The sequence below is a fragment of the Anthonomus grandis genome, chromosome 11 (genome assembly GCF_022605725.1).
Source record: "Anthonomus grandis grandis chromosome 11, icAntGran1.3, whole genome shotgun sequence".
Taxonomy (NCBI): Eukaryota; Metazoa; Arthropoda; class Insecta; order Coleoptera; family Curculionidae; genus Anthonomus; species Anthonomus grandis.
Genome location: NC_065556.1, coordinates 29,889,744 through 29,917,119, shown reverse-complemented (window position 1 = coordinate 29,917,119; position 27,376 = coordinate 29,889,744). Strand labels below are relative to the sequence as shown.

General features: G+C 32.8%; 1 protein-coding gene across 1 annotated transcript; it reads right to left on the bottom strand.

Annotated features, from left to right (window-relative positions):
- Positions 1-1,701: 1,701 nt before the first annotated feature.
- Positions 1,702-26,849, bottom strand: LOC126742361 (neprilysin-1-like). The gene is made up of 15 exons (XM_050449005.1): positions 26,596-26,849; positions 26,329-26,483; positions 26,063-26,270; positions 18,858-18,902; positions 13,260-13,421; positions 13,035-13,118; positions 12,772-12,977; positions 10,298-10,477; positions 10,029-10,240; positions 9,758-9,974; positions 6,214-6,396; positions 5,993-6,155; positions 5,817-5,936; positions 5,563-5,759; positions 1,702-2,722 (listed from the first exon to the last, which is right to left on the bottom strand). Exons 2-15 carry the CDS (start codon positions 26,431-26,433, stop codon positions 2,450-2,452), a joined length of 2,355 nt encoding a protein of 784 aa, XP_050304962.1. The 5' UTR covers positions 26,434-26,483; positions 26,596-26,849; the 3' UTR covers positions 1,702-2,449.
- Positions 26,850-27,376: the final 527 nt, after the last annotated feature.

Sequence of the window (27,376 nt, the reverse complement as noted above, 5' to 3'; positions counted from 1 at the left end):
CATAATAAATGAAAAGTAAGCCATAATTATACAACAGGGTTAATTAAATAGTCCTATAATCATTATCGAGCTGATAATCACCAAGTACGGAGGATAGATTACGCAGTTTTTATGCCCAGATACACTACTGCCTATAAAAATTAACCTTTGTAGAGCACATATAAATTATGTCACTGACACAATTCAAAAATGGTTGGTTTCATTTTGAGATAGTACTGCGATCATTTTTCACTTGATACTGTTAAGTGTGTTTAATATTCTTTGGTTCGGCTTAAGTTTAAATACACATCAATAAATATCGTCTCCTTATCAGATAGTACTTGAGATAATTATATCAAAAGGGTTCACCATAAAGTTTTGAGAGTTTGTGTATTAAAACTTAGAGATCCATTTGTTTTCCTGAGTATGTGGACTAAAATTTACATAATTTTTGAAAGACTATTTTTATTTACAAATACATTGGTTACCATAATTGTCTACGTCCGGATGCCTGGAAAAAATAAAATAATAACTCGTCCAGGCATTTAAGCAAGACTCTGAATAAAAAACGTTGAGATCCTGATGAATTTGTTTAAATTTTATTGAAGCAATTCATAGGATGCCTGGAACTAACTATGCGATGAAAGCAATGACAGCTTGCAATGCTTGGAAGTAAAAAATAAATTATTCTCCCAGGGAGTGAGTAAAATATGGAGTAAAAGAGATTATCAGAGCCTTAAAACATACTCACGCAAACACAATTGTTAGTTGGGTTGTAGCAGTTTGTTAGTAGAAGAGGTAACTTTGTAGCTTTTTTTTATACCATCCATCAAGAGTTTCTTTATTGTCATTTAAAAGAAAAATTGTAGAAATTTGATTTAATGGTGATGTATCTCGTGTAGGTTCCTGTTAATAAGTGTTTAAATTAATGTGGTTATTCCATTAATAAATTTCTAATTAATATATTTTACTGTCAAATAAAACATGGATGAAAAAATTTTGGGAAACAACAAAATGTTTAAATATTGAATTTCGGCATTTAATGAGGGTTCAATACCTATTTGCGTTTTATTAATATTTAGCTTGATTATGCTGCTGTATGTCTCATTAAACGCATTAGGAATTTTCTGCAAATTCTCCTCGGTGTTTGCTAGAACCGAATTATTATCTCCATATTGTTTCGTTTGACGACTATATAAGGCAAACCGAACTTTGTTTTTTGCGTGAATAAGTGTCAGCAAACAAAGTTAACTTTAAGAAAACAGTAGATTAATTATAGAAGCTTAGCTATATAGTTAGTTAGAACGGTGATGATAATAATATTAGCAAATTTAATTCGATTATATTTTAATTTTTGACACATATTCTGATAGTTTAGCATGAGTGGTAGACTCCAAAACCATCTTACCCAACTTTAGGCTTGCGTGAACCAAAGTTGGCTTTAAGGTAAATCCACGAAAGATCAAAGCCATTCTTTTTTTTTCATGTGGAAGATCACTCTGCATCTTCAACTCTCATGGTCTAAGCAAATCAAGAGTGATCATATCTTCACAACTTGCCAGATCCCCACTAAGCTTATATAGCCTCTCAAACAATCTTAATAGTGACAGCAAAAGAGCCAGTCGTCGAATTAATGTAGAATAGAAATGTAGCTTGTCTAGCCTATAATAATAGAGGCGGTTTAAAAGTGAGCAGGGTAAAAAGTAAATAAAACCAAATTAATTACAAACAGACATTTATTAACAAATACAAGTTATACCAAATAGGTTTAGTGAAAACACACAAATAGACAATATTGCGATAAAATGCTTTATAAAATTTGTACAAGTCAATTTTAACTAAACACGTATATGCCTTTTTAAAAGGTATGTAGGATAGGTAAAAACACGCAATAGTTATCTTTATAATAATTAATTCATTTATATCATAGCCTACATTTGATTAGATACAATATAAGAATTTTTGATATTATTATTTAAAATAGGAATAGTTACAGATATGTTTTTGTAGTTTGTAGATATATGTATCTATAATTTTGACTGCAAAACCCTAATAGTATATTACACGTGAGGGTAAGAAACTGGTTTTCTCACCCATTATGTACACTACGACCACATTAAGCGATTTTTTTTTCAAATTTACTTTCTGGCCCTCGTGTACAAAAAGGATGCAATTTATCGCGGTGATCGTAAGATCATTTTAAAATTCTACTATTCTTTACATCAATATTTTGCTAAATATATATATTATCTTTTTGTGCACTAATTTTGTGCTGCAGTCTGTAAATACGCTTAAACACAAGCCAATAAAATCCTAAAATTTTTTTTACCCTTCGTGTCTCAAATCCTGTCAAAATGAGGTAAAACCTCCCTTCAACCCACACACTCATACACACACAACCTTTTTCCAAACTCTGCTTGCAATTAATACTGCACAAATACCACATAATTAATTAGATACCATAATTCAGTTACCAAACGCTACATTTATTGGTGGGGTTCATGGGCGATCCCTGGGGACACTTGTAAGCCTTGGCGAAGTCCCAGGAGTTGGAGAGGGGCCCCAGGACCCTTATGGGACCCGGGGAATGGACGCTCGATCTCACTTTAGTGAGGGCGTCTTCAGGTCTCATCGAGCCGCACCAGATTTGTGCGTAGTTCAGAAAAAACAGTTGGTCATGGGTGAGGTTTAGTCCGGGTAAGTTGTCTTCTTCGCCGTGGTGCGCCACCCATTTTTTATACGCCTAAAGGGAATTAATTAACGATGAGGGTTCGTTTTTTGTACTAATTTTTTAATTTAAAATTTATTTTGTATGATTTATATATAACGAGTGTGGTGCGTCGCCGAGCGGAACATAGGAAATATCATGTAAATTTTAAGGGGGTCAATTATTGGCTTCCCTGTACATTTTTCAGAAAAATTGTAAGATAACTTTTTGAAGAGATCAATCTGGCAAACCCTCGTGCAAAGTTTCAAAAAATTTTAATAAGTGAATCTTGAATTATTCAATTAAATGTAATTGCAAAATTAGCAAATTTTCGGTTTAGGTAAAACCAAACGGGCACCAGTAAAATGAATATTGTCACTGACGTGAGGAAAAGTGTCAATAAATCAGTGACAGTCGATATTTGAAAACAAGTATGAATTATTCAATCGACGAAAAAATAGCCATAATTAAGTAGCATTATGCGGGAAACAGATAAAAAAGTAATGTTAACGTGTCTTACTTTGAATGTATGGTTGTGAGATTGATAAAACGAAAAAAAAAACATTTCTTGTATTCGGCTATACGTCAGATTTGACAAAGCCTTATAACAAATTGTTTGCTGGTGGCTGGTGTCTGGTTTTACCTGAACCGAAAATTTGCTAATTTTGCAATTACATTTAATTGAACAATTCAAGATTCACTTATTAAAATTTTTTGAAATTTTGCACGAGGGTTTGCCAGATTGGTCTCTTCAAAAAGTTATCTTACATTTTTTCTGTAAAATGTACAGGGAAGTCAATAATTGAGCCCCTTAAAATTGTCCTATGTTCCACTCGGCGACGCACCACCCGGTGTATACATATATTTTAAATAGAACCGATGCAAGAAAAATATTTCTATATTCCCAAATTGTCAAATATCGTTGTTTTAAAAACTTTAATTTATACAATTTTAGTACCGGAATATGCAATTTGCCTTGGGATGATATATTTAGCCCATTTATCTATTTTTATTTAAAACACGTTTTAAATTGTTGTATTGAAGTATGTTTTTTTTCAGATCAATAGAAAACTTCAATGGAAAAACCCCTGTCTAAAACTTCTACTCCTACAACTTTATCAATAGATATCATGGTATCAAATAATTTTTCCAATAACAGACATTCGGACTAAAAAGTATTATAAGCTACAACTACAGGGCTTTGCTGACGATACGCAAATTTATTATTCTTTTGATTACAACTACTATAATGACACCGAATTATTAAAGCTCTAGAAACATGAAACATGAATTCAAAGAATGATAATTTACAACTCCTAATGTATTATGATATTTGACAACGAAAATCAGCAAGAGGGTTTGAAATACAATATAAATATTAATGTTGATAATACGAGATTGGCATATGTAAGCCATGGAATAAAAGTCATTTTAAAAGTAACCGAAGTATGTTAAATGTTACTTACGTAAGCAATTATGCAAATTAATTATAGTGGTCCAGTTTGTTGCATTCAAAGAGTTCAAAAAACTTGTGTGAGGTCTATGTCTATGGACTTTTGATCATGTATACCGGGATATTCTATGGCTACAACCAGATATGCTCAGAATTTTCCATATTGTCACATTTTTAATAAAAATTGTTTGCAGAAAGATTTATTTTTTGTAGAAATAAATAGAAATATTTTTAATATTCATAGCTTGAATATTAGGTTTAATAATAAATTTATAATAAGCGACCGATAAACCTATTGTTGGCCTATCACTATAAAGCTTAAGAAACATAAAAAATGCGTTAGATGCCTGGAATAGATTAAACAATTACTTCAAATACCGAAACAAGAATGAAACACATAAAAAAGCCTCAAAAATCTGGAATAAATATTTCCAACCTCTGGCAAACAAAAAAATTACCCAAGAATTCTGAAAAATGCGAAAAAAAATAGTCAATCTAGGAAAAATCAAAAATGAAATTAAAATGCCTGGTAAATATAGAAACTTACTTCAAAAAATTGGACAACATAAAAAATTAGTTGAAATTTGTAGAAAACAGAAAAATGTTCGTAATAATTTTCAATTTTTGGAAGACACTATAATGACATCAAATCCTAGGAAGAAAGAAACTACAATCCACTAAAAAGCCCTTGAAACCGCTGGAAAATAAAAAATTCTTGAAAAAATGCCTCGACAATACAGAAAATGAATTTCTTCATTGACAAGACATAATAAAAATTTTAGGTCTAAATACTACAAATAGTTTAGATTTGAGAAAAAAAGTAATTGCCTAAAATCCTTATTTATACCCTTATTTAACTTAAAGATCATAAAAAAAAACACCAAAACTGCCTATTTATGGGCATTACTTTCAGTTTTATTCATGACTTATTTAAAGCTTGTTAGACATCATAGACTTTTTATAAAAAAAATTTTTAAATATTGTGTACTTAACAGTATTGCTTTACTTATTGTTTTCAGTTTTATTTGAGTTTTTTGCAGAACGTGTCAGCTTTCTTGATTTTCTTGTTTAGTAATCTCATTGTTTTTCACCTTATTATTATTTCCTGTGTAAATATAGTTAACAACATTTAAATTTGACCAAAACATTTTTACTTTTAATGTTAAATATTTTTAATTTTATAAATAAAAATTAAGTCATGCCCGAAACTTAAGTATGAAGTTATTTTCAATGAATAAGAAGAGACATTTCCAATCCCTGGAAGATGTAGTAAGTAAAAACGACAAATGCATGGAAGGATGAAAACGAAAGAGACCCCTTTTTTTAGCTTTAAGTTTTCCTTAGCAAAATAAAGTCATACGTTACCTTATTTAAAATGCCCTTTTTCTTTGTTTCAAAAAAGAAAAAAACCGTATACACGTACCCGAAAGGATTGTTTAAGTCCCCCATTGTCCGCTATATTTTCCCCTTGGGTCATCCGTCCATTAACGTACAGTCCGACCTCATCAATTTTATAACGCGAGTACTGATCTATTATGCATTGCGTCCGTTCACGGAATGCCCGGATGGTCGCATTGTTCCACCACTGCATCATGTTTCCGTCCTTGTCGAATTGCCTTCCTAAAATAAGGATCGATAAATAGTCAGTCACGTTCTTTGCCAGAACACGAAACTTACCCTTGTCGTCAAATCCGTGGGTGATTTCGTGCCCTATAACCACCCCGATGCCTCCGTAATTTAAGGATTTTGGAAAATGTTGACTGTAGAATAGGGGCTGCAGGATACCAGCAGGAAATACTAAAAAAAATTGGTTTTTAATTTTAAGGTGATTTTACTAATTACCGCGTTATTACCGATGTCATTTTTGTTAGGATTATAAAACGCATTGACCACCGCAGGTTCGGTGGACCACTTGTCCTTATCAACAGGATGTCTGAGCTTCTGAAGATTTTGCTCGGCCTCAAACTTAAGAATATTTAAGATGTTCCTCATAAAGTCCTTCCTAGTGATATTAAGCTAAAACGTTTATTTTTCGATAAACGAGAATGTTTACAACAAAGCTGTGTATGCTTACGGCCGCGTATTCTTTCGTCAAAGCTTCCCTATCTGTAATAAGCTTTGGATAACCGATTCTCTCGTTCATGGCATCAGCCTTTTCCTTGGCAACAGCCCGCGTCTCGTCATCCATCCAGTCGTTTTCAGCGAGAAGTTCGTTAAACGCTTCCCTTATCGTGTGGATCATTTCGAGTGCAGTTTCCTGAAAGGCGTAAAACGAGTGGATTCTTCAGGATAACTATCCAGACATGAGGAAATTGCTTTTTAAATTGATGTTTAAGAACTACGCGGCTTTTGATGGGTTTAGTAGAAATTAGAGTAGTTTGTATAACTTTCTGGCTTTTCGTATACAGGGTGTCTCAAATAAAATGATATACATAAGGATTTCAAATGTAAACGGTAACAAATATAGTGAAAAAAATTGTGCTGTTCCAAGCCCAATCAAATGCGATTTAAAGTCTACTATATCGGACTAGAAGACCTGCAATATTGTCGCCATTTTAAATCCAATTTTAATAAAATCTGGTAATTTTGGGCTATCTACTATATGACAAATCGATTGGCGTTAACGATATTTTTCTAGGCATTTTAGATTTTTTGCAACCATTTGTTATTTTTATGAACGCCATATTGGATTTATACGTCATTAAATAGCAGTAAAAAGACCTTTTTAACCACATATAACAAACCTATCTTGATGTGGCGGAAAACATACATTTATTCAAAAAAAACATTTTTTCACTTAGTTGGCTGTGAAAATAAATGTCAAGATACCATCGCTTTGTCAACACTTATAAAAAAAATTGTGATATTTGTTATTGATCATTGAAATAGGTTTGACATTTTGAATATCATTAACATCTCTTTTATAATAAGAGAAGTAAAGCCATCCATCCCTAGGGAGTGTTAATTTGTTTAATTATATAAATTTTATCCACAGGACATAAATTACATGATTTCAACAGGGCCATATTTAAGTCTATTTCATTTTGGCTATTTTTAATTTTTTTGTACATTTCAAGTCCAATGTCAGTAAAATTAATAACATTAATTCATGGGCAAAGTTAGAGCCTCAAAAATGGGGGGCTAAAGCCCCCATCCAGGGGCAGAGTTACACGAAGAGGTGAGGGGGTGGCCATCAAGAAAGTCATCAGAAAAGTCCGCAGGCGCCGCCGGAGGTAACAAATTTTTTGGTGGGCACCTTCATTTTCACTTATAAGCCGTTAAAATTATTAAAAAAAAAGAATAGTCTTAAACAGCTTCTATTCTAATTTGCTGTACTATATAGATATAATATCATGAATTTGTTTTACTTTTATTTTCATATTAGGTTTCATCCAAGGAACACGTTTCTGAATTTTATTGCAATATCCATAATGTATGAACCATTCTGTATATGTATTGGAGTATATTGCGTACACATCAAAAGTCAAAAGTCGCTAGGTAGTTTTAAAAAAAATTTTAAACTTTCAAGAAAAATTTCAAAGTTCAAAGTAATATCATTTTAATATCTAATTGTCGGACTTAATTAATTTAGACAAAGTTAAACACGACGTTTCGGTTGGGAAGTATCTCCAACCATTATTATATTAAAATGTTATATTAAGTGTAAACTAGCAGTTTACACTTGGTAACGGTTGGAGATACTTACCAACCAAAACGTCGTGTTTAACTTTGTTTAAATTAATTAAGACATTGCAAATCCGACAATTAGATATTACTTCTCCATTGTCTGCCACCTTCAAAACCAATATCATTTTAATAAAACGCAATAATTCGTCAAAACTAGTAAAAGCAAAATTTATTTAAAATGTCCTTAAATAAAATGAAATCCACTAAAATTATCTTATAGCTACTCTAATAAAAATTTTCGATTTCCTTTTTTTAAAAACTCTTTTAAAATTTCATCTGGCGACAATGACTTTGTTAGACCACTTTCAATACTAAGAGTGGTTAGTGCTAAAGAACTAAATCGATCCTGACCCATCGTTGACCTAAACCAATTTTTAATTCTTCTCATTGTTGAGAAAGAGCGTTTGCAGGACGCTGAAGAAATTGGCAAAACTAATGCTATTTGCATAAGGGTATATGCATTTGGAAAAGTCTCTTTTCTTAAAACATCTTTAATATCAGAAATAGTAATGTTGTGGCTCTGGCTTTTATTTATGCAATTCCCAATAACGGTAATTTCAGCTTTTAATAGCTCCTTATCAATTAAAAAGGTATCTCCATACAATTTAATGAATTCCAAACTACCATCAAAATCCATCTGCAAAAAATTGAAGACAGATTTAGCAAATTTCTGACTTTCGGAAGAAAATCTTATTTTTAGATGATTTATTATATTGTCGAGAGACCTATAATAAATTGAAATTAGCCAAAACTTTTTGTTTTGGCTAAATTTTGTGCCTAAAAGTTTATAATATAAAATAAAGTTTTGTGCCTCATTTTTTATCAAAGGTGAATTTAAGAACGTTTCTTCGTGTACTGCGGAAGTGGAAGCTTCGACCACATATTCTTTAAGTCTTATACTTTCTGTTTTTTTACGTTTTGAACAATTTTTTTTGGGGGGGGCTAATTTCATTTTAAAGGGGGCTAAGCCCCCCCAAGCCCTCCCCTAACTCCGCCCATGCATTAATTACAGTAATTCGCCAAATCCTTGATATCTGCCATGGGGGTGTTAGTTTCATTATCTACGATAGGCAATGTACTCTGTCATAAATTTATATTATCTTATGTTTAGTTTTATTTATTATTCTCATTAAATGTTTGCATAATTAGTTTTTTCAATTTGTCCCTTTTTTATACTGGTTATTATGCCATTGTGTTATCCAAGGTTTACGCTTTTTGTATTCTTTTTATGTATATTCTAACCGTATGACTGGCCCGGCCACGATAGTTTATTCAAATTTTATAAAAGCCCCCAAAAAAATATTTAATTCAATTTTTTTACATATTTATATTAGTAATTGCAAATTACGCTAATAGTAGCGTCATCTTTACTTTAAATTAATCTCAAAGTAGTATTTGAATTTTTAAGTAAAATGTAATTAATATTAAAGTTTATGCCGGACTTTAGAAAAATGACAACAGCAACATTTCTCTTATATTTTGCTCCATTATAAAATATTTTATAGTCGTAAATAATATATTTATATTTTCCTCTTAATTAATTACTTTTCTGCAAATAATTTTCAAGAAACAATTTCTTAAGTTAACTTTAAACAAAAATAAAAATTTCAAAATATAATTTAACTGTATATTTTGAAATGACCGACCGTTCTGGTAATTTTTCATAAACCTGTATATTTTCATTATCGAATTATACTAAATTTAAGCATTTGCTATCTTTTAGGGGTGGGACTTGTAGTTTTCTGTTCCAAGCTTTAGGAACTAACCTTGGAAATATTTTATGAAATTTCTGGGGTCAAAAAAAATCACAGTCCAGAAGTGCTTAAAAATAATTTGATGTTGTCCTATAGTACAAGATGAGGTATAATGAGTAGAGTATATTCAGGCTTATAGGATTAAAATTATTTCTATTATATGGTAAAGGAACTGACCTTACTATCGTGGTTAAAATTATCCCTTATAAACAAAGCTCCCACGGCCATTCCCAATTTTTTATTCGTCCATTCGACGCACTGGGACCACCGATGTCTCTCGCTCAAGACCCCTTGCAGGATTTTTCGAAATTCCACCCTTTCCCTTTGGTAATCGTCGATCATATGGGAGGAGAGGGACATTACGAGGCGCCAAAGTACGTAGTTGTGAATTATTCTGGAAAAAAATCAAATATTTCTCCGTTTTTTTTCATAACTCATTAAATAACACCTTCGATCGGTTTCCGCCAAAATTTTCCCCATTTCGATAAAATAAGAGAGTCCATATGCCACCACCGGTTCATTTTCGTTGATTTTGGTGTCCAAGAAGGACCAAAAGTATTCCAGCCAATTAACTTGCGGAACGATTTGCTGCAACTCTCGCAGTTTCAATTTTTTGTAAATTATACTGGTGTCATGTCGATCTTGTTCCGGTAATGAGGCCTAAAAAAGTTTCTTTACTTTTTTATCATCAGGGTTGAACTAAAGGTGGTTGCCTACGTTTGCCAATCTCCTTTCAAAGTCTATGACCTCTTGAAGTTCATCGCTAGCAGTAGTTTTATTAGCTCCTAAGAGTACCGCTATGTTCGTCATATACTTGTGATATGCTTCCCTATCGCCTTCACTGCTAGATTTCAGATAGTAGTCTCTACTTGGTAAGGCCAATGCCATTTGGTCCATCTAAATAGTTTTGAAATTAAATTATCTTTATTATTGTTCATATATTGCATATAGGTTTAGTTTATGTAGAATCAAAAATAGAAAATCAATGCAGCAAGTCAGTATGTAATACAGTTTTCATTTGAAGGCCGAAATTATCTACTAATGGAAAATCAGTTCAGACCCATTAAATGTGGTGGGACAATTAATTTAATATCCATAATATTTTGTTATTAAGGGGGCATGTATTAATAAAATTATTCGGATTTGTTTGGGACTTTATTTGGAGGAAGCTGACCTCTCTGATCATGGTTGGTTAATACAGGTTGGTCGTAAAATAACGAATAACTTCAATATTTCGTAAAAAAAAATATATATTTTTTAAATTGCAGCACATTTTTTTATTGCATTGTTGGATTGCCCTTAGAATTTTAAACAATTTTCATGAAGCATGTGCTATAGCTAAGTCAAAGCGTTTTGGAGTTATTCCAACTCAAAGTTTAAAAAATTGAAAAACGGTCATAAACAAAAGAAAAATAAAATAATTTTTTATGAAAACAAAGCTTCGTAAACTTAAAAATAATTTTATTTCAGCAAATGTTCGAAATGTCCTCCGTTAGTCAACTGACAATAGCCTAATCGATCTACAAATTCTTGCTGCACATTTCGAACCATTTCGGGCTTTATTTGATGTATTTCTTGACGAATTCCTCGTTTTACCGGTTGGCTTTTAAATACCTTTCCTTTAAGATATCCCCATAAAGTCTGTCTAGTTAGATCGAGTGATCTTGGTGGCCACTTAATATCACCGCTTTTTCCAATCCATCTGTTTGTCGTGTAAATAAGTTCGAACTTCCACAGCAACATGGGGGGAACACCACCTTGTTGGAACCAGATGTTATGCTGTGCCAAATCCGGCCGTTCTATCTCGGGAAAAAGGGTAGCTTGGGCTGGAACAAGTTCTTCTTCTAGAAAACTCAGGTATCTCTCACCTGTTAATTTGTCTTCAAAAAAGAGAGGCTCAATAGTTATGTCACCAACACGTTGATCTCTCACTCACTGGTTGTGGTTGCCTTAGCATGTTTCGTCGAATAATTCGGTTTGAATTGCTCCCATGATTTTTTTTTGTAGAAATAAAAATTATAGTCCACGCTTTGGTCTTTAAAAGTGTTCGATAGCATTTTCTGGTAGTTGTATTAGCTTTTTGAGGTAAGTGAGAAAAGCTGCCTCGGCGCTCACTGGTTGTAGTTGCTTTAGCATATTTGGTGCTATTGATTGATTGATCAATTGAATTGTGTATGTCTTTCCTTCATCGAGAGTGAATCTACATCGGACCAATATAGATAGTTGGGGATATTTACGCCACAATTCAAGCAGAAAGTAGCTTCATCGGAAAAAAGCTTATTTTTCACAAGCTTGGATTCTCCCAACTCATATTTTGCAAAAGCTCACAACATTCAGGCGCCTCTCAAAGTCTCCTTCCAACAGTTCTTGATGAACTTGCATCTTATAAGATTTGTGACTTGTTTTTCCAATATCCATGCCTTTCGCTACTTGCTGATTTCCTTGAACCGCCAATAAAACTTTTAACTGTATATTTTCATCAACTTGAGGACTATTGATTAAACATCTGCTTAATCTTGCTAACTGTCAATTGAGATATTGACGGACGATTGCTGTTTTTTCGATTAAATAACTCACAAACTTCCTGATGTGTGTCGATTATCGTAGCCAATCACCATCAAGATTTTTATGCGCTGTATCTCAGTAACCGCATATTAATGTAATTTAGTGTTAAAAAAATTAATAAAAGGTTAGCAAAATACACACGAAATTGTCAACAATAATAATTAGTAACATTAATTATCCTTTTGTTTTCCTGCGTCATAAATCCAAAGTCTATTATGGAGCTATGTCGAAATATTAATTTTTTTAAGCGAGAATAACTCCAATATGCTTGAACTTAGATATGGCACATTCTACATGAAAATTGTAAGGGCAATCCAAAAATGCAATAAAAAAATTGGGTTGCAATTTGAAAAAAAGGCTTTTTCGCGACACCCTGTTTAAAAAACTTTTTTCGCAAAATATGCTCTGAAAAATAAATAAAATCAACGAGTACGAGCGATTTAAACATTATTTACGAGATATTGAAGTTACTCCTTACTTTGCAACCACACTATATATCATACTACTTTCTAAGTTACAATACAAATCGACTGTAAAAACGAATTTCTAATATTCGGAGTGGTTTAAAAAAAAACTCTCTAAAACTGTATCACCTACCGCCTACACACTTCTTACTTTGTGCGCACCTGGATGATGTTAACTGAGCTGTTCTTGTCGTCTGGACCGACCCACTGTTCCACCAGGAAACCCTCGTTATAAACTCCCCGGATTTGCCCGATTAGAGCCTCGATGGAGATGTTGGGCACTCGCCAGTCCGGTTTGGTTACTGGCCAACCACCCAACGATTCTAGGACCTCTCTGAGCGGCTTATCGCCGATTTTACGAATCTGAGCTGAAAAATGGTTCTTCCTTAGGTCAGCGATCGATTATATCTCTTATATGTACTTACGAATGTCCATGCAAGTATTGTAAAAGGTTTTTGCTTTCCTCGTGGCGTCACTGTCTTCCAACGTTATCGGTTCTTCTAACACGTCTGGAATTTAACAAAAAACTCTCTAATAATGTTCAGTTTATATAAAAACTCTTTTACAGTACCAGTGTATTTTTTTAAAATAGAAATTCCAATGTGAAACTCTATTATTTGGCAACTCCACACAAGAAACTTGAAATTTACCTTTGAGGATGAGTTGCAACTGATCGGCCATAACTTCGAACGTGCTAATTGAGCTGCGATCTTCCGGGATAAAGTGTTTCCGGTTCCAAGTTCCGCAAGCATACTGGAAAAAGTCTATGCAGGGATCGGCTGTATGGTCCATAGCAGATAATAAGGAGGAAGCTAAAAAAGTAACCCTTCCCATATTATTTGTTATGTCAATGTTGCAATATGTATTCCAAAAACCCGAATTTGAAGGTTTTAGTATCGCAGTTGATAAAATTGCCACTAAGATAGTTATTGAGGTACAAGAAACGTTCTGGTATATTGATTGTTGAGTAAGGAATCCCGTTTTTTTTTTAAAGGAATTCCAATTATTTCGAATAAATATGCTCAGGAATAGTGACAGTCGCAAGGAAAATCATGAAAATCGTCACTTTACATTTTTTAGTTTTTTCGATTTTTTTATTGTTTCTTTAATTAGTATTATTTCTGTATTTGTTAATTTTTTTTGCTTATAATGATACCACTTTCTAGATCACAAAGTCCTAGACCTGGCAAAAAAATAGAGGAATAATTAGAAAAGAAAGAACCTCTGTAGATGAGCCAGTAAAACTCAGTAATGAGACAATCAATTAGAGGCATTTAATTTTTCCCAAAATGTCGTAATCCAAGGGCGTGGCAAAAATTAAGAAATGTGTAGAAAAACTCTGTTAGATTCCAGGGAAAGAACAATAATCAAAATCGTGACATTAGACTATTTATTCACTCTTTCATTAACGTTTTACTAAACATTCTTTAGGTTTCTTGATTTTCTTGTTTAATTTTCTTATTATTTCTTTAATTATTATTTTTTTCTGTATTTCCTAAGTTTTTTGCTTATTATGACAAAAGACCATCAGGGATATAACCGCTTGCTAGATCCCAGGGAAAGTCCTAGACCTGGCAAAAAAATGAGGAATAATTAAAGAAGAAAGAACTTAGAACTGTAGATGGGCTAGTAGTAAAACCCATGAATTCTGATAAAGAGGCAGTCAAATGAAAGTATTTCATTTTTTACCAAAATTTCGTAGTTCCAAGTGCCTGGGAAAAATTAAGAGTTTTCCAAAAATTAAGAAATTTGGAGCAAAACTTTGCTAGATTCCAGAGAGAGGAAAACCATCATAATCGTAACGTTAGACTTTTTTATTTGCCCTTTTATTAAATACATTTTCTTGTTATTTATTTAATTAGTATGTTTTTTGTCTATTTCTTAAGATTTTTGCTAAATTAAGTTCAATATTATTAAGATTATTTGATGTAAAAATTAATTTTACTTAAAAAATGACACTAAATACAGACGGTAGCGAGTTTTGGAACAGTCAAGTCAAAAAAATTGCAAATAAAAGTCAATACATTATATTCCAAGTAAAGAATCTTATTTATTACAATAGACATGGTTTTCTAGAACTAATTTTTCATGTACCAAAACAATTGTAGGATAATCTAAGTTTTCCAACAGAATAGTTAAATTATTTAGGTTACGCCGACTAGACTGTAAATTTAATAATCCTATGGTGAAATTATTATTATGATGTCTGGAATTAAATAAATCGAATCTAGAGTAGTATATTGAATACTTAATCAATATTTTTATTTGAGTTAGTTTTTTTGTATCTTCAATAAACATAACAAACTCATCATATCCCAGTGTAAGTATAAGAATTAATTTTTTTGCAATTTTTCCTATGACTGAATCTACTACAAATTCTATCATAATTACTCAATTTTCTTTTTGTTTACTTTTGTTAAAAAAAAACCTAAAAAAATAAGCTTTTCTGCTTATAAACTTGTTAAAACTACTACAACATTTAACAAAATTTCTGAAAACAACAAAGTTCTAACGGTAGGACGTCCTAGAAAAAATATGTTTGTATTTGTTCTAAGTTAATGTCATTTTAAGTTTAACTGTTGGAATTTTGCTCTATTTAAACGCACATGAACTAGTTAATACAACAGAAACAGTCATGTTTTAGCTTTTCTTCCAGCAATCATCTGCCTGACTCATTGCATAGAATTAAAATCTTCTTTTTAGCATCATGGTTGATTTTTGCATGTGAAGAAATATTAGTATCGTATAGTTTCTTCATTTCAAAACAATATAATTTATTATCCATTTCCAAAGCTTTAATAGAGGTTAATTGACTCCTGTTTATCCTATCCACATTTCTTCAAGAGTTTGTTGTGTCTTCTAATTATTTGGAATGTTATTCCTATTTTAGAAGTCCTATCGACACATATACATAGAAAATTTGAAACAATGTACTAAAACACACAAAATCGTGCTCCGCAGTATTTTCACATGCAGGAAATTAAAATGTCTGCGTGCCGGGCCATGGATTTTCCGACATAAATACACCGCGAATCACTTGAATAAACCGATAATACAAAGAGCGGGTTTATATATTGAAACGACACGCGTATGCCATTGTATATAAATGAAATTTCGACAGCAGGAAGAGCAGGAAAATCAGCTGATTTTGATTTATTAATAAGTGCTGCTGTTGATACTACAATGGGTTCTTTTCTTTTTCATGAACTTTTTTTTAAATTGGCCTACTTACCAGGTTCTAAAAATGAATAAGAATATATAAATTTCTTTTTTTAAAAACGTCACATGTTTTCCCTTAAAAAAAGCATCATCAGATCAACTTTTATTTTTCTTTAATTATTCTGAAGATGATTTATTACTAGGACAAGGGCGTCGCCAGCCGGTAAGCTAGGGAGGGGCAGCATGAAAGAACTAAAGACAAAAAAACAAAAAAAAAATAAAAACCGAACAAAATATTTACATGAAAATCAATTGAAACATAATCTTCTAGGGTTCTTTGCGAATTCGTTAGTCACTTTGCTAACAAAATCGTCCAAGTTTTTAAAAATGTGTTGCCTATGTGCACTCATCATAGCGAGTTTCAGACATAGTGCTCCTCAACCAGGTTTTCATTCTCCTAAGGCTACTAAATGACCTTTCAACTGTACAAGTCGTACAAGGTAATGCAATAAGGATCTGTAAAGCCTTTTTAATTTCAGGAAAGAAATCAGTTTCCTTAAGGATGTCCACAACACTCATTTTGACCGATTTTGGTTTTTCCTCCCATATTTTTTTCCAAAGCTCTATCTCATTTTGGATATTTGTAACACCGTAAAAATTCCTCGCAAGCCTCTTCAAGTTCTTCCAAAGAAATGTTTTTCATTTGCGCAGGATGTAGTTTTGACAAAGTAAATGATGGTCTATTTTCTTCAGAAAACCTTATTTCTAAGGAATCTATAATTGAGTCCAAATAAGGAATTGTTATGGACCTGCGCCAAAATTCTGAGGGGCTTTTTGATGGGTGGTTGCTACGGTGTTGTCTTTCAGCAGTACGCGGTATTGATTTCATATCCAATCCAATTTTTTCTGCAATAACAGAAGCATCTTTGAAAATTTCTTCTGTTATTTTTTCGGGATTCTCACGGTGATTTTTGATCAGTATACGACCAATATGCTGTGATGCCTTAACTGCATCCAAGGAGACTGATTGGAGCACGTTTACTGTTAGTTCTAAAAGAGTGGAATATTTGGCTAAAAATAAACGAAACTTTGGAAGCTGCAGCATGGAGCTGATATACATGTTTCCTTGTCGCAATATTGCCATCTCGAGACAGGGTTTCTAGTGCCTCCATTATATCATAAAAGTTCTCTTTAAAAACTCTGATGCTCTTGTATTTCTCGCTCCACCTTGTTTCGCATAGCTTGGGAATATTGGGTATTAATTTTCTTCTTAGAACCGATTCACGAAAAAATGGCCTCAACTGTATTTCGGATCTTCGGCAGAGCATTCAGATTACCATTGATTACCAGGTTGAGTTTATGAGACGAGCAATGAAAAAATAGTGCTTTCTTGTATTTTTTACGCAAAATGGCCTGAACGCCACCTCTTTTTCCAGACATCGTGGAACAACCATCGAATCGCAAACCAACGCATTTATCTGGATCGAGATCCTCTTTCGTCAGGAATTCGTTTATTAGCGTCCAAGGCTGTAAGCTCAGTAAATCCGAGGAATACTTCTTCAATATTGCTGGTTTCCTCATCAAAATATCGTATGCCAACTGAGAGCGGTTCCTTTCCAGAGATATCCGCTGTTTCGTTTGCTAAAATGCTATATGCTTGCGATATCTTCACATTTTTGATGCAATCGGCCTTAATAACATCTCCACAAATACTGATAATCTCATTCCGGATATCAACCGATCGATAATTTGCATTTTTCTTTCCATGCTCAAGATGGTTTTTTAAAATAGTGTCTCCTGCGTCAATTTGCATCTTATACAGTCCTTCCAGAATTCCATCACCATAGCTTGCCTCCCTTAATGCTAGGTCGTGGGATCCGCAAAACGCGATGCAGGAAATAATCGATCTTATAATTTTCCTGTTTTTTCAAGACTTTCCAGAGAGTATTCGTTAATTTGCACATCTACTGGCACGTTATCAAGAAAAGATTTAGCTGCTTCCAATGCCGTCTTATGAAAGTGAGTATCTGCGTGTTTTCTGCAGTATTCATGAACATACAAAACGGCCTTAGAATGAACGAACCTAAAACACCTCTAACGGAGCTCAGATTGGGTGGAAATAGTGTACAGAATTTACAAAAGGCTCCTTTTTGTTGGCGGGAGTATGCTAACCATGGTGAGTACATTTCCAACCAGGAATGATTGCATTTTCTTTTCAGATACTGGGCGTCTTTGGCAAAGTCGTACGTTTTCCGTAGTATCCGTAGGTTCTTGGCTCAAAGTGAGCGTAATCGTTTCAATTCGCTTTACACTTGCGAGCATTTCGAGCCCCCGAAATGTAAATATGTATAGGTATAGTAAAGCCTTATCTTAGATTGAAGTTACCTAATAGCCTAATTATTAAGTGAAATTAGAAATTAATAAGTGATAATTTACGAAATATACGTTTTCAAAAGTAAAGTTTCAATTAGCCGGATGACTGGTTTAGCGTTAACCTCTAGGCCCCTCTCTGGCGACGCCCTTGTACTAGGACGAAACATGCAAACAGATATTTGTCAGTGTTCGTTTTCCCGGTTAAAATTAAAGAATTACGTTCCAGGGGGGCCGTTCATTAGAACCCGGAAAATGAAAATTTCCCGATTTTGCAGGGTCGTCAGTGTATTTTATCCAGAAGTCTTGACTAACAGATGAACTTTTTTTGCCTACTTCACGTTTCCATCCACGTGTGAAATTATTAATTTCTTCATTTGAATACCTTCATGCATTTAAATGACCGTTTTAAGTACTTTATACGTGTGTAAACGCGTATAGCGTGTACTTGATAAAAGATCACTATTGATAATATAATATTGCTACTTATTGCGTGTAATACTTAATAGCTATTTTTGCATAATATACCGTTCCATTTTTTATAATTGGTTTTAAATAATTCTACTGCTTGTAAAAGAAAAATAAAGAGTTGAATTTGACAGTCGCCATTTTGCCAACAGGTGTTAATAGATTTTTAATAAAAGTTGAATTGGTGTGTTTGACAATGATGACAAGAATGACAACACAAATAATAATACAATTTTAACTCCAATGCTTACCAGTGCGGACACACTCTTCCGTCAAGCAAACTCTCGGTTTAAAATCTGCAACGATAAAAATTATAAGTAAATTAATAATATAACTTATAAATTATTAAAATAGTAACAGCAACAAGTAGTAATATGACTAATATGTAGTGGCCGGTTCATAATATATTAAAGAAATTAGGATTATGAGAATAAATCTCAGTTATCTGTAATTAAGTTCATTTTAACTTAAATGATTCTTCCAGGCATTAAAAGTGACTTAAAAGTCTGTACTAAAATTTAAAAGTTACCTTAGGTCGTATATAATAAAATAAAGTTCTAAATACAGATTCTTTTTAAATACTTAAAATTATTCGAAAAATATTTGACTTCAAATGCCTACAAGAGTCTCAACGGCACCTAAATTATTATTTCAAACACTAACAATGATTTAACTACCTGAACCAAGATTCTGATATTATCTAAGGATAAAATAACAAAATAAAGTCTTAAGCACAGTCAGAATCTTTTGAAATCCCTGAAAGATACTTTTAAGTACGTTCCAGATGAGCATAGTTAAATTATTATTCCAGGCACATAAATTGATTGTAAGTTTTTATATTATTTCTAAATATTGGTAGGGAAAGACTCTGTACAACAGGTGACAAGACGTCGAGGATCATGTATAGGTTTGTCTATCTCCAACTGTTCCAAATTCGGCAAGATGTTTTTTTATATACAACAGGCATTGATAAACATAAAAGTTGTCACTTGAATTTTTACTATATAATATTCTTATTGCAGTTTTTTGCGTCTTAAAGACTTGTAACCAGTTTGTTGAATTTCTCTAAAAGACAAAACCAAAAATGACAAAGCACTTCAAGGGAACCCATTCTGAAGACCTGACGTACAAGCAAGTCTTTATAAAACTTGATTGATATGTTGCTTTCAAGTTAATCAACCTCCAACACAGATGTAAAGAAAAGAGTAGATTCAAAAAAATGTTTCAAAAACCACTGTCATACACAAAAAGAGGCCTTGAAATACCTAGAATAAAATTACAAATTAGACACAATCCAGGAAAAAATGGCTTTAATAGTTTGGAACAAATAAAAAATTCCCTGGAAGAAATGGAATTACCTTTACCTGCAAAACATGGAAAATGTCCTCAAATATCTGAAAGCTTCGAAAATGACTTTATCTGCCTTGAATAATGGGAAGTTGAACAAAAAAACCAATCAAAACAAAGTTAGATAAATACAAAGAGAGACAGTCATACAATAAAATTTCACCGAATGCCTCGAATATACCCATATACCATAGCCCCTACTCCTTTGCTGGAATAAGTTCAAATGCCTGGAAGAAATTGAACATTTACTTCAAAAGCCTGAAATACAAAATGAATTAACCAAACCCATATTAACCTTTCATTTAAATATCTTCTTAAAGATGCAATAGCATAACTGGAACGTATTTAAAACGAATTTATTAATAATCAAATTAAAATATATATTTTTTTAAATGACTTTGAAACTCCAGGGACCCGACAAGTTGCCTAAAAATCTCACAAAGCAGCTTTTAAAGTCTAGAACATATAAAACAACGCCTGGAAGAAGTAAACCATCATTTCAAATTCTTCTTCTAAGGAATACATTCAAATGTCTGGAAATAATATGGATAGAGGTATTGATTTTGATCTCTCGAAAGCCTTCGATGCAACGGATCACCAATTGCCAATGATAAGGGACATAATATATTGAAATCTTCATTCAACTTAAAATGAATTGTACTCCTAAATTATTGACGTCGCGTTTAATATTAATTTATCATCGAATTATATTAAGGTCGTGGTAGTAGCAGGCCGGTATATCGACCCGAGCCTAATGGAGGAGAAAATATGATCACATTATTGACTGTATTATGGTTTACATTTGGCTTGAAATGCGATAGGAGACGGTATCTGTGTAACGTAATACTTATGGATTAATGAATGTGATGCTTTATCTCTCTGGTGCCGGGAAAAGCCATCCTGGCAGAGTTATGTTTCCATATACGTTCATGTTTCGAAAAGGATTTCGCCTTATGTGTTTGCTTGTGTAAATCCCCGTAATAATGTTGGATTACCAACGTAAACTTCTGCCGATATTTTCTCTCCTTTATTTATACCAATGTCAAGTTGTAAAAAGGAACTCGAGACATTTATTTAAAAATACAGTTCTTGCCTTTAAAGCTAAATCCATTAACCAAACGGATATCAAGGTTAGAAACCGGGAAACGGCCCTAAACGATAACCTTGAACTTATCTATCTCTCTCTCCCTCCGGATATTATGAAGTTCGGCTTTCCGATAAAACTCGTTATATATGGATTTAACTTTAAAATGTTCCCTGGTGGCGGTTACTATTGTAGCTGATATTTTAAAGTTAAGCGCGAGTATTAGAGCGTTTGGTCGTAAAAAATTTACGGTCGGCATAAAATCGTTACTTTCGTGTTTATTTTTACGCTAAAGCGATCGCGTGGAACTTTAGATCGTCACGACAGACCGAGAGAGAGAGAGAGAGAAGTTTTAATTGAACAACAAATTGAAATAGACCGTATGGAAAAGTTTCAAAAAGAAAAAAAATTTTATGTAAGTTAAATGGACGTGATGCTGTATCTGTCAATATGATCAAGTAATACAAAGACTAGCCAAGAAGTGGCACAAATCCTAAAGGAAACCTTATGTTATCAAAATTGTTTTAGGTGCATCAAACCTCCCTTTAAAACTTCACACATTTCCTCAAACTCAAAAATGTTTTATTATCAAAAAATAGGGTTTTTACAAATGCTAAATGAGTAATACATTATAGAGATCTCGAAAAATAAATGATCGACAGATTGGATAATAAACAAGCCTAAATATTAAAATATAAATAAATATTTACATATCTCTTTAAAGTAGTAGTGTCACAAACATGAAAGACATACAATAGACAGTAATAATTTATCGTAATTCAACATGCAAGTGTCGATTATGACAGGTTTGTTGACATGTACATACAGTAAAATTTTTGATTACATAATATTCCTACTCAGAATTCTCAAGCTAACTGGATGTTCCAGCAAATTAACACACCTAGAAGCGACAAGAATAAGAGTTATTAGTAACTAAGGGCTAAGCTAATGTGAGGCCGAGCTTTTATGCATGATAGGTACATACAGTGTGGCCCATTTGTTTTCGGGTCACCCTGATAAAAAGTTTATTTTTCTCGGGTTTTTTTTAATTATTTTTATTTTTTAATTATTTTATTTTTAATACTAATTTTTTAATTTTTATTATTTAATTATTATAACAAAAAAAAATTCTGCCATGCAAATTCCAAGGCCAAATTTTAAGAAACCATGTTAGGCATTTTTTTAGCAAAAGATTGTGTACACCACTGGATTCGGCAGCCCCCAAAACGGCCTTATACCAAATTTCACCAAAAAACATTAAGTAATAACAATTTTATAACAAAAAATAAAAAGCGAAATTATGCATTTATTTACATTTAAAAATGTGTAGATAGCCATGAAAAAAACAAATTGAACAAAGATAATACAAGCAAATAACAATTCCAAACTAAATACAAATAAAATAAAAACAACAAACAAAAAAATCAAAAATTAACCGCTACTAAATTTTTGAAATGTCTACTAATCTACCATTGTTTTCTATACATTTTACATTCCTTTTGCCTACATTTAAAATAACTTTACGGACTTGCTCTGGAGTAATTTCTGAACAAACCTGGATTATTCTGACTTGTAGATTTTCTAAATTTTGAGGTCTTGACTTGTACACTTTTTCTTTAAGTAAGCCCCAGAGAAAAAAATCGAGTGGCGTTAAGTCAGGGGATCTCGGTGGCCACTCAACGAAAAGACTGTTTCGTCCTATCCAACAATTTTCAAAATGTTGATTTTACCAGTCTCTTATTAAACGAGCATTATGGACAGGACAACCATCAAATTGAAACTTCAAATTAAGGTGGTATCTTAAGGGTAAATCTTCTAATGCGTTCGAAAATTCATTCTCAAGAAAATTCAAAAATTCCCATTAAAGAAAAAAGGGCCAATAATTTTGTCGCTTAGTATTCCACACCAAACGTTAATTTTTTGCGAATACTGTCTCCTTACATTTATTATAAATTCTGGATTCTGCAAAGAGCAGTGGCGGCTCATTTTTCACTGGAGACTACGCCATTTGTGGTAAAAGTGGCTTCATCGCTAAAAAGGATTTTATCTAGAAAGTTTCTGTTGTTTAAATATTCTCCCTGAAGCCAATAGCAAAACTCTAGACTTCTTGCCTGATCACCACCCTCTAAGGTGTGCAAACATTTTGGCTTAAGTGCTTTTATGTTATTTTTTTGCAAACATCTTCTTATACTTTCTCTGGGGATGTTAAGGACCAAACTAGCCGTTCCGACACTACTTCGAGGATTGCCGTTAAAATATTCCAAAATGTAATTTTCATTTCTTCTGAGCCCACACCGTCCATTTATCCATTATGTCTATTTTTAAGTAGATTTTTCGAAACAGATCCTGTTTCATTGAAAATTTTACTAACACGTTGCACAGTACTGGTCTATCAGGATGCCTAATATTAAATTCTCTGGCAGCTTTTCTCAACAAACGCGTGTTACCACCAACAAGACGAACAATTTCAATTTTTTCTCTTAAATTTAAATTTTCCATGATTACTAATACTATCTAAACACGTTCTATTACCACTTTTGACAGTTAGATGTCAAATGTGACAATTCAATATTTCAATAATTTTTAGAGACAATTTAGAAGTAAAGCGCATTTCTTTTTTTTTATCATAAAATTGTTATTATTTAATATTTTTTGAATAAGAAAATCTCATCCATTTTTCACAAAGAGACCGACGTATACAACAGACGAAAAACAATGAAAAACGCAAAGTCACGGTCTCACAACATTTACTTAAAGCTACACGTGTTTCGCTCTATTCAGAGCATCATCAGGCCTTAAAAAGCCACTAACGTTGGCAAAACAGTCAAAAAACAGACTGTTTTGCCAACGTTCTTATGTCGAACAGTCAGTCCGAAATTTCACATCGAACATTTTCAAATACACTAACATCGATATTTCTAAAAAACATTCGTTATTTTCTGTCATAAATCCAATACTGAAGCAGGTCCAGTTTCGTACACCTTTTGCTTCAAATAGCCCCATAAAAAAAAAGTCTAGAGGTGTTAAATCTGGCAAGCGAGCTGACCATTCCACATGTCCTCGACGGCTATTTGAAGCAAAAGGTGTACGAAACTAGACCTGCTTTAGTATTGGATTTACGACAGATAATAACGAATATTTGTAGAAATATCGATGTTAGTGTATTTGAAAATGTTCAGTGTGAGCGACTGTTCTTGTGTCAAGAAGTTCAGAAGGCACCATTTCCAGTATCTTCTTAATTGAACTCAATGTATTTATTCGATATATCAAGTTTAATGTTAAGGTAAACCTGAACTGTTAAATATACCACCATTTTGTAGTAGGTAAAGACATTGAATTTATATTCTAGAGTTATAAAGTACTCGCCAGGAGCTTCAAAATGCTGTGCTACAGTACCACCCTCTTCATTTAATTTTTTCTTCAAGATGGCGCCTAGCAGCCATCTTGAAATTTTCATTTGTCAATTTTACCTTAAAACATCATCAATTCAATCATCAATTGCATTACCTCAAGTTTCAATAATTTGAATTGAGCCATTCAAAAAATAAAGAGGGAGGGGGGCATTAAAGAAAAGCACTGTATATCTATATGTTTTTAACAATGTTAAGAGATCATGGGAAAAAATTCCGAAAATCGTTTAAAGTGTATTAAGCTTTGCTTAATGGAATCTTCCTTAGTTCAAGTGTAAAAGTTAATAAGGAAATGATTTTTTTTAAGATTATTGGTAGATGATTATAGATTTTTGAGGCAATAGCCTCTTAAAATTTATTCCATTTGGTGTAACAGCCAGGTCAAATTTTTTATGTAATAATAAAGCGAGAGGTTATATGTCTCCTAAACACAAGATTCCTTAGAATCTCCTGACAGCCCTTTTTTGCAGAACAAATACGTGTTGGAGTCAATTCTGATAGGCACAGGCTCAAAGACCGTAAATGCGACTCAATTAATGCAAAGTTGATATAAGAGCAGTTGTAAAATCCATTTTTTTTTAGATTACGCCTAATGCATTACAACTTGAGGATAACTTATTACTAAGGCTTGAGATTTCGTAAGAGTTAAGTTATTATCAATAAGTCCAAGGAACTTGGAAACGTCACTGCAAGCTATTTCATTATTGTTCAAGTTTATTGGCTCTGAGATATGATTAAAACGAAGATATGATCTTAAAAATGTTAAAGGAGAGATAGTTAACATCATACCAATTTATTCCTATGAAGATCATGGTTTATGATTTGCATTAGTGTACCTCGCTGGGGATAAGTTCATAAAATATTTGTGTCATCCGCAAATACGGTTATAAGACCTTTCGTGTTTGCGTTTATAGTGTCATTGATTTATATTATAAATAGGTGGTGTTAGGTTTGATGGAACATTTGGCAGCTTTTGTAGCAGCACCATTTGATTGATGCAATCACAAGCTTTTTAAAAAAAAGCACAAAATACTACCTTATTCAAATAAATGTACAGTTCATTAAAAAAAATTAACATCTCATGTATTTTTCTTAGACTAAAAACCAAACTGATTGATTTTAGTATGTTCTTGGTTTCCAAGAAAGATAACATTTTTTTCTTTACTATTTTTTTTTTACGATTTTTGAGAGAGTTGGAAAAAGTGCAATTGAGAAAAAATTCTCCTCCTTACTAAGAACTTTGGAATTGGAATCACAGTGATCAAAAAGTGGAAATAATTGAAAAAGTGCAACCTCAGCCTGATCAGGTAAATGCTAAAAGATCTTTCATGAAGGTCACTCCAGCCTAAGCTTGATTTATTTTTAATTTCCCTTAATATCTATTCCAATTCATATTTGTTTGTTGGTGTCAAATAAAATGATTCTGAACTACTGACTGAAGTACTTCAATGGATTATCTGGCGACTTAATACTAAGTGATAATCTTTGAGAAAGCATGCAAAAAAATCAAGTTCCACAAGACGACTGTAAATATTTCTATGATTATTAAAATACGAAATAAAAAACGCGTTGTTCATAAAAAGTTCGTGCGTTTAGTGTAATGTAAATTACTTACCATGACATCCTTGGCCTCTAGTACTAAAAACCATCAACAATAGCACCCCACAAAATATAAGAAGGGCCAGCACCATAGCAAACAGGCATTTTTCCTTGGAGGCCTTGCCTTTTGGTACTACCATAGTTTTAGCACCGGTGTGGGACATTTGTACCACAGTCGAAACTGGTGAGGAGCCTAACAGGGACTCTTGCGTTGGGTTTTTACTCTGCAAAAAGAAGGTTTTGTTGGTTCGATTAATATAAATGGTTTCTTACGATATGCACCTTGAGATATCCATTTTTGGCGTCAGTACACTTCCACGCTTTATCACTGAAATTGACTTCCGTCATTGGAAGTTGAGCTACGTACTCCGGATTTGAGTTTTGCATTTAAATTTTTTTCAGAAAGGAGTTTTTTTATTATGAACAACAAATCACATCTGGAAACGGACATAAAGTATTATAATTCCAACTATTATACACTTTCACATGCATAACTTAAATGGATAGGAGAGCACAACAACAACAACCTCTAAAATAAATAAGTCTTACCTTTAATATACATCGGTGTATAATAAGGGAGGCCAGCCATATACAAGGGGAAGCAAGAGGGAGAGGGTCTGGATATATAGGTTAAGAAAATCGGACACTGTTTGTGAGGAAGCCCAAGCTAAAAAAGACGGAGAGCCAGATTCAGGATAATCGATAACTGGTGCACTTCTGGCGGGCCTTGCAGGAACTGCCTTATATTTAGCCAACGGATTCGTTTTAAACCACCTGTAAGTCGGGTTTGGTCGGGAGATATGCGATGTTTAGCGAGGGATGTCCTGATTTTATGTACAGGATGTTCGATGGAATAAAAACATTAATTGTCTTGATAATGAGTTAGAACTCATGAGGATTGTTACTTTAAAATTAAATAAAATTTGAACTTTAAAACTTCTATTCTGACCCGAAATGTGTAACAACTATATTTTATTTGAACGATAATAATTTCATTGTTTTTTACTTCATATGCGTAATATGCAATAATCAATGTCCAACCTCGAAGCAAATTCCATTCGTACCATAAATTCCATTAGACCCGACCGCCGACATGACACATAACTTGAGCTTGATATCATTCTATCCTCAATTAATTGTTTATCTCATAGTGATCTTAACTTATCAATCAGCGTTTTTTATGAATATCTCTCTATGGGGATTGCATATTTTATTCCTTTAAAGAAATATAGAACTTCCTCATTTCCTAAGTGGTTTTCCCCTGAACTTAGAAAGTTAACTAGGAACAAAAGGAGTGCTCATTCATTATATATGAGAGATAATACAGACG